The sequence below is a fragment of the Bombina bombina genome, chromosome 7 (genome assembly GCF_027579735.1).
Source record: "Bombina bombina isolate aBomBom1 chromosome 7, aBomBom1.pri, whole genome shotgun sequence".
Classification (NCBI taxonomy): Eukaryota; Metazoa; Chordata; class Amphibia; order Anura; family Bombinatoridae; genus Bombina; species Bombina bombina.
In genome coordinates this window covers 198148907-198164851 of record NC_069505.1, presented here as the reverse complement: position 1 = coordinate 198164851, position 15945 = coordinate 198148907, and the positions used below count along the sequence as shown (strand labels likewise).

The window sequence follows — 15945 nt, the reverse complement described above, 5'->3', positions numbered from 1 at the left end:
TTTATTTTTCATTACCTTGAAAATTTTCAATTGACCATTTTCCCTGCGTGTTGTTAGGCTCGCGGGGGCAGAAATTTTTTCTTTTTATTGCGTCATTCTTGGTGCAGACTTTTTTGGCGCAAAAGATTTTGTCATTTCCGGCGCCGTAGTTGACGCCGGAAGTTGTATTCTGCTAGAAGAGTTTTTGAGTTATCTGCTCTTTTTTGTGAATATCCTTTTCTGATTATTTCATCAGGATAAGGCAGTGTTACTTCCTGATATTCATCATTTTTGGTTTTGATTCGTATCAAACCTGTCATTAAGCCAATTTCTCCTCCTTGGAGTCTTAATTTGGTTCTGAAGGCTTTTCAGGCTCTTCTATTTGAGCATATGTTTGCTCTAGACATTAATTACTTTCATGGAAAGTATTGTTCTTTTTGGACATCTCTTCAGCTAGAACAGTTTTTGAATTATCTGTTCTTTCTTGTGAATCTCTTTTTTCTGATTTTTTCATCAGGATGAGGTGGTTTTTGCTGTCCTCATTTCAATTCTTACCTAAAGTTGTAAATTCTAACAACATTAGGGAGGACTTATTATTTTCCTAAGACTTCTTTGGTGAGATTCTTACTTTCTTTGGATATGGTAAGAGTTTTTGAAATTCTATGTTGAAGCTATTCAGATTTCAGATAGACTTCTAGTCTATTTGTTATCTTTTCTGGTTTTAGGAAGGTCAAAAAGCTTCTGCCATTTATTTTGGCATCTTGCTTAACTTTTGATTCATCATACTTATTTGGAGTCGGGTGGATTCCCGCCTCGGAGAATTATGGCTCATTCTACTAGGTAAGTTTCTACTTCCTGGGCTTTTTAAGAATGAAGCTTCTGTTGATCAGATTTGCAAAGCAATGACTTGGTCTTCTTTGCATACTTTTACTATGTTCTACCATTTTGATGTTTTCTCTTCTTTAGAAACAGTTTTGGTAGAATGGTACTTCAGGCAGCTGTTTCAGTTTGATTCTTCTGCTTATAATTTCAGTTTTTTTCATTATAAAAATTGAAACTTTTTTGATTTGGGTAGTGGATTAATTTTTTCAGCGGAATTGGCTGTCTTTATTTTATCCCTCCCTCTCTAGTGACTCTTGCGTGGAAGTTCCACATCTTGGGTATTTATTATCCCATACGTCACTAGCTCATGGACTCTTGCTAATTACATGAAAGAAAACATAATTTATGTAAGAACTTACCTGATAAATTCATTTCTTTCATATTAGCAAGAGTCCATGAGGCCCACCCTTTTTGTGGTGGTTATGATTTTTTTGTATAAAGCACAATTATTCCAATTCCTTATTTGATGCTTTCGCTCCTTTCTTATCACCCCACTTCTTGGCTATTCATTAAACTGAATTGTGGGTGTGGTGAGGGGTGTATTTATAGGCATTTTGAGGTTTGGGAAACTTTGCCCCTCCTGGTAGTAATGAATACCCCATACGTCACTAGCTCATGGACTCTTGCTAATATGAAAGAAATGAATTTATCAGGTAAGTTCTTACATAAATTATGTTTCTTTCATGTAATTAGCAAGAGTCCATGAGCTAGTGACGTATGGGATAATAAATACCCAAGATGTGGAACTTCCACGCAAGAGTCACTAGAGAGGGAGGGATAAAATAAAGACAGCCAATTCCGCTGAAAAAATTAATCCACTACCCAAATCAAAAAAGTTTCAATTTTTATAATGAAAAAAACTGAAATTATAAGCAGAAGAATCAAACTGAAACAGCTGCCTGAAGTACCATTCTACCAAAACTGTTTCTAAAGAAGAGAAAACATCAAAATGGTAGAACATAGTAAAAGTATGCAAAGAAGACCAAGTCATTGCTTTGCAAATCTGATCAACAGAAGCTTCATTCTTAAAAAGCCCAGGAAGTAGAAACTTACCTAGTAGAATGAGCCATAATTCTCCGAGGCGGGAATCCACCCGACTCCAAATAAGTATGATGAATCAAAAGTTAAGCAAGATGCCAAAATAAATGGCAGAAGCTTTTTGACCTTCCTAAAACCAGAAAAGATAACAAATAGACTAGAAGTCTATCTGAAATCTGAATAGCTTCAACATAGAATTTCAAAAACTCTTACCATATCCAAAGAAAGTAAGAATCTCACCAAAGAAGTCTTAGGAAAATAATAAGTCCTCCCTAATGTTGTTAGAATTTACAACTTTAGGTAAGAATTGAAATGAGGACAGCAAAAACCACCTCATCCTGATGAAAAAATCAGAAAAAAGAGATTCACAAGAAAGAACAGATAATTCAAAAACTGTTCTAGCTGAAGAGATGTCCAAAAAGAACAATACTTTCCATGAAAGTAATTAATGTCCAGAGCAAACATATGCTCAAATAGAAGAGCCTGAAAAGCCTTCAGAACCAAATTAAGACTCCAAGGAGGAGAAATTGGCTTAATGACAGGTTTGATACGAATCAAAACCAAAAATGATGAATATCAGGAAGTAACACTGCCTTATCCTGATGAAAAAATCAGAAAAGGATATTCACAAAAAAGAGCAGATAACTCAAAAACTCTTCTAGCAGAATACAACTTCCGGCGTCAACTACGGCGCCGGAAATGACAAAATCTTTTGCGCCAAAAAAGTCTGCACCAAGAATGACGCAATAAAAAGAAAAATTTTCTGCCCCCGCGAGCCTAACAACACGCAGGGAAAATGGTCAATTGAACATTTTCAAGGTAATGAAAAATAAATTGAATTAAAATGCATTATCCCAAATAATGAAACTGACAGTCTGAATTATAAAGGAATACTGATTATCCTGAATCATGGCAAATATAAGTTTAAAGACATATATTTAGAACTTTACATATAAAGTGCCCAACCATAGCTTAGAGTGTCACAAAAAATAAGATTTTACTTACCCCAGGACACTCATCTACATATAGTAGATCGCCAAACCAGTACTGAAACGAGAATCAGTAGAGGTAATGGTATATATGAGTATATCGTCGATCTGAAAAGGGAGGTAGGAGAAGAAATCTCTATGACCGATAACAGAGAACCTATGAAATAGATCCCGTAGAAGGAGACCATGGTATTTCAAATAGGCAATACTCTCTTCACATCCCTCTGACATTCACTGCACTCTGAGAGGAAAACCGGGCTCCAGCCTGCTGCGAAGCGCATATCAACGAAGAATCTAGCACAAACTTACTTCACCACCTCCACGGGAGGCAAAGTTTGTAAAAACATAATTTATGTAAGAACTTACCTGATAAATTCATTTCTTTCATATTAGCAAGAGTCCATGAGCTAGTGACGTATGGGATATACATTCCTACCAGGAGGGGCAAAGTTTCCCAAACCTCAAAATGCCTATAAATACACCCCTCACCACACCCACAATTCAGTTTAACGAATAGCCAAGAAGTGGGTTGATAAAAAAGTGCGAAAGCATATAAAATAAGGAATTGGAATAATTGTGCTTTATACAAAAATCATAACCACCACAAAAAAAGGGTGGGCCTCATGGACTCTTGCTAATATGAAAGAAATGAATTTATCAGGTAAGTTCTTACATAAATTATGTTTTCTTTCATGTAATTAGCAAGAGTCCATGAGCTAGTGACGTATGGGATAATGATTACCCAAGATGTGGATCTTTCCACGCAAGTGTCACTAGAGAGGGAGAGATAAAATAAAGACAGCCGATTCCTGCTGAAAATAATCCACACCCAAAATAAAGTTTAATGAAAAACATAAGCAGAAGATTCAAACTGAAACCGCTGCCTGAAGTACTTTTCTACCAAAAACTGCTTCAGAAGAAGAAAATACATCAAAATGGTAGAATTTAGTAAAAGTATGCAAAGAGGACCAAGTTGCTGCTTTGCAAATCTGATAAATCGAAGCTTCATTCCTAAACGCCCAGGAAGTAGAGACTGACCTAGTAGAATGAGCTGTAATCCTTTGAGGCGGAGTTTTACCCGACTCAACATAGGCAAGATGAATTAAAGATTTCAACCAAGAAGCTAAAGAAATGGCAGAAGCTTTCTGGCCTTTTCTAGAACCGGAAAAGATAACAAATAAACTAGAAGTCTTTCGGAAAGACTTAGTAGCTTCAACATAATATTTCAAAGCTCTAACAACATCCAAAGAATGTAACGATTTCTCCTTAGAATTCTTAGGATTAGGACATAATAAAGGAACCACAATTTCTCTACTAATGTTGTTGGAATTCACAACTTTAGGTAAAAATTCAAAAGAAGTTCGCAACACTGCCTTATCCTGATGAAAAATCAGAAAAGGAGACTCACAAGAAAGAGCAGATAATTCAGAAACTCTTCTGGCAGAAGAGATTGCCAAAAGGAACAAAACTTTCCAAGAAAGTAATTTAATGTCCAATGAATGCATAGGTTCAAACGGAGGAGCTTGAAGAGCCCCTAGAACCAAATACAAACTCCAAGGAGGAGAAATTGACTTAATGACAGGTTTTATACGAACCAAAGCTTGTACAAAACAATGAATATCAGGAAGATTAGCAATCTTTCTGTGAAAAAGAACAGAAAGAGCAGAGATTTGTCCTTTCAAGGAACTTGCGGACAAACCTTTATCTAAACCATCCTGAAGAAACTGTAAAATTCTTGGAATTCTAAAAGAATGCCAAGAAAAATGATGAGAAAGACACCAAGAAATATAAGTCTTCCAGACTCTATAATATATCTCTCTGGATACAGATTTACGAGCCTGTAACATAGTATTAATCACAGAGTCAGAGAAACCTCTTTGACTAAGAATCAAGCGTTCAATCTCCATACCTTTAAATTTAAGGATTTGAAATCCTGATGGAAAAAAGGACCTTGCGACAGAAGGTCTGGTCGTAGCGGAAGAGTCCACGGCTGGCAATAGGCCATCCGGACAAGATCCGCATACCAAAACCTGTGAGGCCATGCCGGAGCTACCAGCAGAACAAACGAGCATTCCTTCAGAATCTTGGAGATTACTCTTGGAAGAAGAACTAGAGGCGGAAAGATATAAGCAGGATGATACTTCCAAGGAAGTGATAATGCATCCACTGCTTCCGCCTGAGGATCCCAGGATCTGGACAGATACCTGGGAAGTTTCTTGTTTAGATGAGACGCCATCAGATCTATTTCTGGAAGCTCCCATATTTGAACAATCTGAAGAAATACCTCTGGGTGAAGAGACCATTCGCCCGGATGCAACGTTTGGCGACTGAGATAATCCGCTTCCCAATTGTCTATACCTGGGATATGAACCGCAGAGATTAGACAGGAGCTGGATTCCGCCCAAACCAGAATTCGAGATACTTCTTTCATAGCCAGAGGACTGTGAGTCCCTCCTTGATGATTGATGTATGCCACAGTTGTGACATTGTCTGTCTGAAAACAAATGAACGATTCTCTCTTCAGAAGAGGCCAAGACTGAAGAGCTCTGAAAATTGCACGGAGTTCCAAAATATTGATCGGTAATCTCACCTCCTGGGATTCCCAAACTCCTTGTGCCGTCAGAGATCCTCACACAGCTCCCCAACCTGTGAGACTTGCATCTGTTGAAATTACAGTCCAGGTCGGAAGCACAAAAGAAGCCCCCTGAATTAAACGATGGTGATCTGTCCACCACGTTAGAGAGTGTCGTACAATCGGTTTTAAAGATATTAATTGAGATATCTTTGTGTAATCCCTGCACCATTGATTCAGCATACAGAGCTGAAGAGGTCGCATGTGAAAACGAGCAAAGGGGATCGCGTCCGATGCAGCAGTCATAACACCTAGAATTTCCATGCATAAGGCTACCGAAGGGAATGATTGTGACTGAAGGTTTCGACAAGCTGAAATCAATTTTAGACGTCTCTTGTCTGTTAAAGACAGAGTCATGGACACTGAATCTATCTGGAAACCCAGAAGTTACCCTTGTCTGAGGAATCAATGAACTTTTTGGTAAATTGATCCTCCAACCATGATCTTGAAGAAACAACACAAGTCGATTCGTATGAGATTCTGCTAAATGAAAAGACTGAGCAAGTACCAAGATATCGTCCAAATAAGGAAATACCACAATACCCTGTTCTCTGATTACAGACAGAAGGGCACCGAGAACCTTTGTAAAAATTCTTGGAGCTGTAGCTAGGCCAAACGGCAGAGCCACAAACTGGTAATGCTTGTCCAGAAAAGAGAATCTCAGGAACTGATAATGATCTGGATGAATCGGAATATGCAGATAAGCATCCTGTAAATCTATTGTGGACATATAATGCCCTTGCTGAAAAAAAGGCAAGATAGTCCTTACAGTTACCATTTTGAACGTTGGTATCCTTACATAACGATTCAATATTTTTAGATCCAGAACTGGTCTGAAGGAATTCTCCTTCTTTGGTACAATGAAGAGATTTGAATAAAACCCCATCCCCTGTTCCAGAACTGGAACTGGCATAATTACTCCAGACAACTCTAGATCAGAAACACAATTCAGAAATGCTTGAGCTTTCACTGGATTTACTGGGACACGGGAAAGAAAAAATCTCTTTGCAGGAGGTCTCATCTTGAAACCAATTCTGTACCCTTCTGAAACAATGTTTTGAATCCAAAGATTGTGAACAGAATTGATCCAAATTTCTTTGAAAAAACGTAACCTGCCCCCTACCAGCTGAGCTGGAATGAGGGCCGCACCTTCATGTGGACTTAGAAGCAGGCTTTGCCTTTCTAGAAGGCTTGGATTTATTCCAGACTGGAGATGGTTTCCAAACTGAAACTGCTCCTGAGGATGAAGGATCAGGCTTTTGTTCTTTGTTGAAACGAAAGGAACGAAAACGATTATTAGCCCTGTTTTTACCCTTAGATTTTTTATCCTGTGGTAAAAAAGTTCCTTTCCCACCAGTAACAGTTGAGATAATGGAATCCAACTGAGAACCAAATAATTTGTTACCCTGGAAAGAAATGGAAAGTAGAGTTGATTTAGAAGCCATATCAGCATTCCAAGTTTTAAGTCATAAAGCTCTCCTAGCTAAAATAGCTAGAGACATAAACCTGACATCAACTCTGATAATATCAAAAATGGCATCACAGATAAAATTATTAGCATGCTGAAGAAGAATAATAATATTATGAGAATCATGATCTGTTACTTGTTGTGCTAAAGTCTCCAACCAAAAAGTTGAAGCTGCAGCAACATCAGCCAAAGATATAGCAGGTCTAAGAAGATTACCTGAACACAGATAAGCTTTTCTTAGAAAGGATTCAATTTTCCTATCTAAAGGTTCTTTAAACGAAGTACCATCTGACGTAGGAATAGTAGTACGTTTAGCAAGGGTAGAAATATCCCCATCAACTTTAGGGATTTTGTCCCAAAATTCTAATCTGTCAGACGGCACAGGATATAATTGCTTAAAACGTTTAGAAGGAGTAAATGAATTACCCAATTTATCCCATTCTCTGGAAATTACTTCAGAAATAGCATTAGGAACAGGAAAAACTTCTGGAATAACCACAGGAGATTTAAACACCTTATCTAAACGTTTAGAATTAGTATCAAGAGGACCAGAATCCTCTATTTCTAAAGCAATTAGTACTTCTTTAAGTAAAGAACGAATAAATTCCATTTTAAATAAATATGAAGATTTATCAGCATCAATCTCTGAGACAGAATCCTCTGAACCAGAAGAGTCATCAGAATCAGAATGATGATGTTCATTTAAAAATTCATCTGTAGAGAGAGAAGTTTTAAAAGATTTTTTATGTTTACTAGAAGGAGAAATAACAGACATAGCCTTCTTGATGGATTCAGAAACAAAATCTCTTATGTTATCAGGAACATTCTGCACCTTAGAAGTTGAGGGAACTGCAACAGGCAATGGTACATTACTAAAGGAAATATTATCTGCTTTAACAAGTTTGTCATGACAATTAATACAAACAACAGCCGGAGGAATAGCTACCAAAAGTTTACAGCAGATACACTTAGCTTTGGTAGTTCCAGCACTAGACAGCGATTTTCCTGAAGTATCTTCTGACTCAGATGCAACGTGAGACATCTTGCAATATGTAAGAGAAAAAACAACATATAAAGCAAAATTGATCAAATTCCTTAAATGACAGTTTCAGGAATGGGAAAAAATGCCAATAAACAAGCTTCTAGTAACCAGAAGCAAAGAAAAAATGAGACTGAAATAATGTGGAGACAAAAGCGACGCCCATATTTTTTGGCGCCAAATAATACGCCCACATTGTTTGGCGCCTAAATGCTTTTTGGCGCCAAAAATGACGCCACATCCGGAACGCCGACATTTTTGGCGAAAAAGAACGTCAAAAAATGACGCAACTTCCGGCGACACGTATGACGCCGGAAACAGAAAAGATTTTTTGCGCCAAAAAAGTCCGCGCCAAAAATGACGCAATAAAATGAAACATTTTCAGCCCCCGCAAGCCTAACAGCCCACAGGGAAAAAAAAAGTCAAATTTTTAAGGTAAGAAAAAATGATTGATTCAAACGCATTATCCCAAATATGAAACTGACTGTCTGAAAATAAGGAATGTTGAACATTCTGAGTCAAGGCAAATAAATGTTTGAATACATATATTTAGAACTTTATAAATAAAGTGCCCAACCATAGCTTAGAGTGTCACAGAAAATAAGATTTACTTACCCCAGGACACTCATCTACATGTTTGTAGAAAGCCAAACCAGTACTGAAACGAAAATCAGCAGAGGTAATGGTATATAAATAAGAGTATATCGTCGATCTGAAAAGGGAGGTAAGAGATGAATCTCTACGACCGATAACAGAGAACCTATGAAATAGACCCTGTAGAAGGAGATCACTGCATTCAAATAGGCAATACTCTCCTCACATCCCTCTGACATTCACTGCACGCTGAGAGGAAAACCGGGCTCCAACTTGCTGCGGAGCGCATATCAACGTAGAATCTAGCACAAACTTACTTCACCACCTCCATAGGAGGCAAAGTTTGTAAAACTGAATTGTGGGTGTGGTGAGGGGTGTATTTATAGGCATTTTGAGGTTTGAGAAACTTTGCCCCTCCTGGTAGGAATGTATATCCCATACGTCACTAGCTCATGGACTCTTGCTAATTACATGAAAGAAAACTGAATTGTGGGTGTGGTGAGGGGTGTATTTATAGGCATTTTGAGGTTTGGGAAACTTTGACCCTCCTGGTAGGAATGTATATCCTATACGTCACTAGCTCATGGACTCTTGCTAATTACATGAAAGAAAAGAAAAAACAGAGTAACCAACGCTGGTTTTCTATAAAGGGGTTAGCACTGATGTTAGAAGTTAAGCAAAGACTACCTCGCCGCCTGCTAACTGCTAAAATCCACCATTACTCTTACTTAAGAGATTGACATGGACACAGCATAGCCCCAAATCCTTGCTTGCAGGGAAAAGTACCCATAAAAGGAGTAAATATTTTCAGACACCAACTTCGCACATCCTCCATTGACAGAGGCAATGAAAATACTGGGGATTATGGGTAAGGGAAGTTAAACTTAACAGCTTTGTTGGGGTGCACTTTGCCTCCTCCTGCTGGCCAGGAGTTGAATATCCCACCAGTAATTGGAATGACGTTGTGGACTCTCCATACCATAGGAAAAAAAAAGGACAGTAGGAGTAACCAACCCTGGCTTTCCATAAAGGGGTAGCATAAATGTTAGAAATAAGCCATGAACTACCTCGCCACTTTCTAACTGCTAAAGGGCACCATTACTCTTACTAAAGAGATTGACATGGACACATAATAGCCCAAAATCCTTGCTTGCAGGGAAAAGTACCCATTAAAGGATTAAATCTTCTCAGACACTCATCTTTGCCATCCTCCTGATCACAGAGGCAAAGAATGACTGGGGGTTATGGGTAAGGGAAGTGACACTTAACAGCTCTGCTGGGGTGCTCTTTGCCTCCTTCTGCTGCCCACGAGTTGAATATTCCACTAGTAATTGGAATGACGTCCTGGACTAACCATGCCATAGGAAAGAAATCAGCAATATATAATATCAGTAACAGACTAGATAATATCACTAATAATGCTAGTAATAGATAATATCAGCAATATACTCTATGATATCAGCAATAGATAATATCAATAACAGACTAAATAATTTCAGTAATAGATATCAGTTATAGACTAGATATCAGTAATATTACTAGATAATATCAGTAATAGACTAGATATCACTAATATACTAGATAATATAAGTAATAGACTAGATAATATCAGTAATATACTAGATAATATCACTAATATTACTAGATAATATCGTAGTAGATAATATCAGTAACAAACTAGATAATATCAGTAATTACACACAAACAATGCAACTGACAGATACGTTCTAACCCACGTCACATACACACAGTACAGGTGACAGAAGACACGTCATAACCCACATATCACACACAGTACAGCTGACATAAGGCACATTATAACCCACATATCACACACACAGTACAGGTGACTTAAGACACGTCATAACCCACATATCACACACACAGTACAGGTGACTTAAGACACGTCATAACCCACATATCACACACAGTACAGCTGACATAAGGCACGTTATAACCCACATATCACACACACAGTACAGCTGACAGAAGACACGTTGTAAACTATGTCTCACACACAGTACAGCTGACATAAGACATGTCATAACCCACGTCACAGAAACAGTATAGCTTACATAAGACACCTCATAACCCACATATCACACACAGTACAGCTGACATAAGGCACGTTATGTCACCTGTACTGTGTGTGTGATATGTGGGTTATAAGGCACGTTATAACACACACAGTACAGGTGACATAAGACACCTCATAAACCACATATCACACACACAGTACAGCTGACATAAGACACGTTATAACCCACATAACGCACACACAGTACAGCTGACATAAGACACGTTATAACCCACATATCACACACACAGTACAGGTGACATAAGACAACTCATAACCCACATATCACACACAGTACAGCTGACATAAGGCATGTTATAATCCACATATCACACACAGTACAGGTGACAGAAGACACGTTATAACCCACATATCACACACAGTACAGCTGACATAAGGCACGTTATAACCCACATATCACACACACACACACAGCACAGGTGACATAATACACCTCTTAACCCACATATCACACACAGTACAGCTGACGTAAGACACGTTATAACCCACATATCTCACACACAGTACAGCTGACGTAAGACACGTTATAACCCACATATCACACACACAGTACAGGTGACAGAAGACACGTTGTAACCCACATATCACATACAGAACAGCTGACGTAAGACACGTTATAACCCACATATCACACACACAGTATAGCTGATGTAAGACGCGTTATAACCCACATATCACACACACACAGTACAGCTGATATAAGACACGTTATAACCCACATATCACACACAGTACAGCTGACGTAAGACACATTATAACCCACATATCACACAGTACAGGTGACAGAAGACACCACATAACCCACATATCACACATAGTACAGCTGACATAAGGCACGTTATAACCAACATATCACACACAGTACAGCTGACAGAAGACACATTATAACCCACATATCACACACAGTACAGGTGACGGAAGACACGTCATAACCCACATATCACACACACAGTACAGGTGACAGAAGAAACGTTGTAACCCACATATCACACACAGTACAGCTGACATAAGACACGTTATAACCCACATATCACACACACAGTACAGCTAACATAAGACACGTCATAACCCACATATCACACATAGTACAGTTGACATAAGACACGTTATAACCCACATATCACACACAGTACAGTTGACATAAGACACGTTATAACCCACATATCACACACACAGTACAGGTGACAGAAGAAACATTATAACCCACGTCACTTACAGTACAGACCATACTTGTTGTTTAACTTAATTCTACAATATAACAAGACTAGCAGTACCTTTTGCTCTGCTGCTCTGCAAGCATCAAAGCCTCCTCTGCAGCCTCCCTACGTGTCTTCTCGCATGTTAGCCTCTCTGATAGCAACGACAACTCTTGTTGAATGGCGTCATAACTCAGTTCAGTCTCGGCAAGTCTAAGGAAAGAACAACAATGAGTTGTTTTGATGTCGGTTTTTTGGAGGTACATGGTAGATATATCCCACATGATACAGACTAACAGTGTCCAGCTCTGTATATCTAACAGAGGATACAGTGTCTGGCAAACCTTTCATACATTGAGAAATGAGCTGCTGGTAGCAAACTGCTAATTACACCAACCTTCTCCTTAAGTCCATAAGCTCTGTACTGTCTATATCCACAAGAATGTCTCGTTCCTGGGGGGCACCGGGGGGAACCTCGGCTAGAGTGCCACGCTGCAAACAAAAAACACACAAATGCGTTAGAAACTCATTATCTGTAATGGCTGTAATGGATAGTACGAACCAGTGATCTCGGGTGTAAGGTTTCTGCATTACATGTTCTATGTGTAATAAATAAAGCCTTGTGCAGGCTACATACATTGTTTCCTTAAAAACCATAAGCACACGCAAACGCTTGCGTTGTTGATCTGTCTCTTAACGGTACATTAGAGAAAAACGTGTTTTGTGCATAAAAGAGCGGTACATGATATTTGTGCACAAGAAAAGCATAAAGTTGTTTGTTTGTCATAATGTAGTACATTGCTTGTATTTTGTCATTTGTTTGCAAAAAGAATAATGAAGTTACACTGGATATATTACATTAGAACTGCAATGCATATCTGAATCGTGATATTGTGATCTACAAACTCTAAATACTAAACTTCCAACATAGCCAGACATCGTACAGCAGGTCAGGTGACAATGTAACAATGTCTGCTATATAAATGTACGGTCTGTACACTGTATTTACATCACTCACACCGAGCAGGGGGAGGTGACAATGTAACAATGTCTGCTATATAAATGTGCGGTCTGTATACTCTGTATGTACATCACTCACACCGTGCAGGTCAAGTGACAATTTAACAATGTCTGCTATATAAATACTCATTCTGTACACACTGTATGTACATCACTCGCAACGTGCAGGTCAGGTGACAATGTAACAATGTCTGCTATATAAATGTGTGGTCTGTACACACTGTATGTACATCACTCACACCGTGCAGGTCAAGTGACAATTTAACAATGTCTGCTATTTAAATGTATGGTCTATACATCACTCACACTGCGCAGGTCAGGTGACAATGTCTGCTATATAAATGTGCGGTCTGTACACACTGTATGTACATCACTCACACCGTGCAGGTCAAGTGACAATGTAACAATGTCTGCCATATAAATGTACGGTCTGTATACATTGTATGTACATCACTCACACCATGCAGGTCAGGTGGCAATGTAACATCTGCTATATAAATGTACGGTCTGTACACACTGTATGTACATCACTCACACCGTGCAGCTCAGGTGACAATGTAACAATGTCTGCTATATAAATGTGCGGTCTGTACACACTGTATGTACATCACTCACAGCGTGCAGGTCAGGTGACAATGTAAAAATGTCTGCTATATAAATGTGCGGTCTGTACACACTGTATGTACATCACTCACAGCGTGCAGCTCAGGTGACAATGTAACATCTCTGCTATATAAATGTACGGTCTGTACACACTGTATGTACATCACTCACAGCGTGAAGGTCAGGTAACAATGTAACATCTCTGCTATATAAATGTGCGGTCTGTACACACTGTATGTACATCACTCACAGCGTGCAGGTCAGGTGACAATGTAACATAATGTCTGCTATATAAATGTGCGGTCTGTACACACTGTATGTACATCACTCACAGCGTGCAGGTCAGGTAACAATGTAACATCTCTGCTATATAAATGTACGGTCTGTACACACTGTATGTACATCACTCACACCGTGCAGGTCAGGTAACAATGTAACAATGTCTGCTATATAAATGTACGGTCTGTACACACTGTATGTACATCACTCACACCGTGCAGCTCAGGTGACAATGTAACAATGTCTGCTATATAAATGTACGGTCTGTACACACTGTATGTACATCACTCACACCGTGCAGCTCAGGTGACAATGTAACATCTCTGCTATATAAATGTACGGTCTGTACACACTGTATGTACATCACTCACACCGTGCAGGTCAGGTAACAATGTAACATCTCTGCTATATAAATGTACGGTCTGTACACACTGTATGTACATCACTCACAGCGTGCAGGTCAGGTAACAATGTAACATCTCTGCTATATAAATGTGCGGTCTGTACACACTGTATGTATATCACTCACACCGTGCAGCTCAGGTGACAATGTAACATAATGTCTGCTATATAAATGTGCGGTCTGTACACACTGTATGTACATCACTCACACCGTGCAGCTCAGGTGACAATGTAACAATGTCTGCTATATAAATGTGCGGTCTGCACACACTGTATGTACATCACTCACACCGTGCAGCTCAGGTGACAATGTAACAATGTCTGCTATATAAATGTGCGGTCTGTACACACTGTATGTACATCACTCACACCGTGCAGCTCAGGTGACAATGTAACATAATGTCTGCTATATAAATGTGCGGTCTGTACACACTGTATGTACATCACTCACACCGTGCAGGTCAGGTAACAATGTAACATCTCTGCTATATAAATGTACGGTCTGTAAACACTGTATGTACATCACTCACAACGTGCAGCTCAGGTGACAATGTAACAATGTCTGCTATATAAATGTACGGTCTGTACACACTGTATGTACATCACTCACACCGTGCAGGTCAGGTAACAATGTAACATCTCTGCTATATAAATGTACGGTCTGTACACACTGTATGTACATCACTCACAGCGTGCAGGTCAGGTAACAATGTAACATCTCTGCTATATAAATGTGCGGTCTGTACACACTGTATGTACATCACTCACACCGTGCAGCTCAGGTGACAATGTAACATAATGTCTGCTATATAAATGTGCGGTCTGTACACACTGTATGTACATCACTCACACCGTGCAGGTCAGGTAACAATGTAACATCTCTGCTATATAAATGTACGGTCTGTACACACTGTATGTACATCACTCACAGCGTGCAGGTCAGGTAACAATGTAACATCTCTGCTATATAAATGTACGGTCTGTAAACACTGTATGTACATCACTCACACCGTGCAGCTCAGGTGACAATGTAACAATGTCTGCTATATAAATGTGCGGTCTGTACACACTGTATGTACATCACTCACAGCGTGCAGGTCAGGTAACAATGTAACATCTCTGCTATATAAATGTGCGGTCTGTACACACTGTATGTACATCACTCACACCGTGCAGCTCAGGTGACAATGTAACATAATGTCTGCTATATAAATGTGCGGTCTGTACACACTGTATGTACATCACTCACACCGTGCAGCTCAGGTGACAATGTAAAAATGTCTGCTATATAAATGTGCGGTCTGCACACACTGTATGTACATCACTCACACCGTGCAGCTCAGGTGACAATGTAACAATGTCTGCTATATAAATGTGCGGTGTGTACACACTGTATGTACATCACTCACACCGTGCAGCTCAGGTGACAATGTAACATAATGTCTGCTATATAAATGTGCGGTCTGTACACACTGTATGTACATCACTCACACCGTGCAGGTCAGGTAACAATGTAACATCTCTGCTATATAAATGTACGGTCTGTACACACTGTATGTACATCACTCACAGCGTGCAGGTCAGGTAACAATGTAACATCTCTGCTATATAAATGTGCGGTCTGTACACACTGTATGTACATCACTCACACCGTGCAGCTCAGGTGACAATGTAACATAATGTCTGCTATATAAATGTGCGGTCTGTACACACTGTATGTACATCA

General features: G+C 39.2%; 1 protein-coding gene across 9 annotated transcripts in view; it reads right to left on the bottom strand.

The window, feature by feature from the left end:
• The window catches only part of LOC128666129 (golgin subfamily B member 1), a 438305-nt gene that overhangs the window by 43056 nt on the left and 379304 nt on the right, over positions 1–15945 (bottom strand). For all 9 annotated transcript variants that reach the window (XM_053720543.1, XM_053720552.1, XM_053720548.1 and 6 more), the window contains 2 exons: positions 12313–12407; positions 11994–12128 (listed from right to left, as the gene is read on the bottom strand). In XM_053720543.1, the coding sequence (XP_053576518.1) occupies positions 11994–12128; positions 12313–12407 (230 nt within the window). The remainder of the gene's footprint in view (positions 1–11993; positions 12129–12312; positions 12408–15945) is intronic.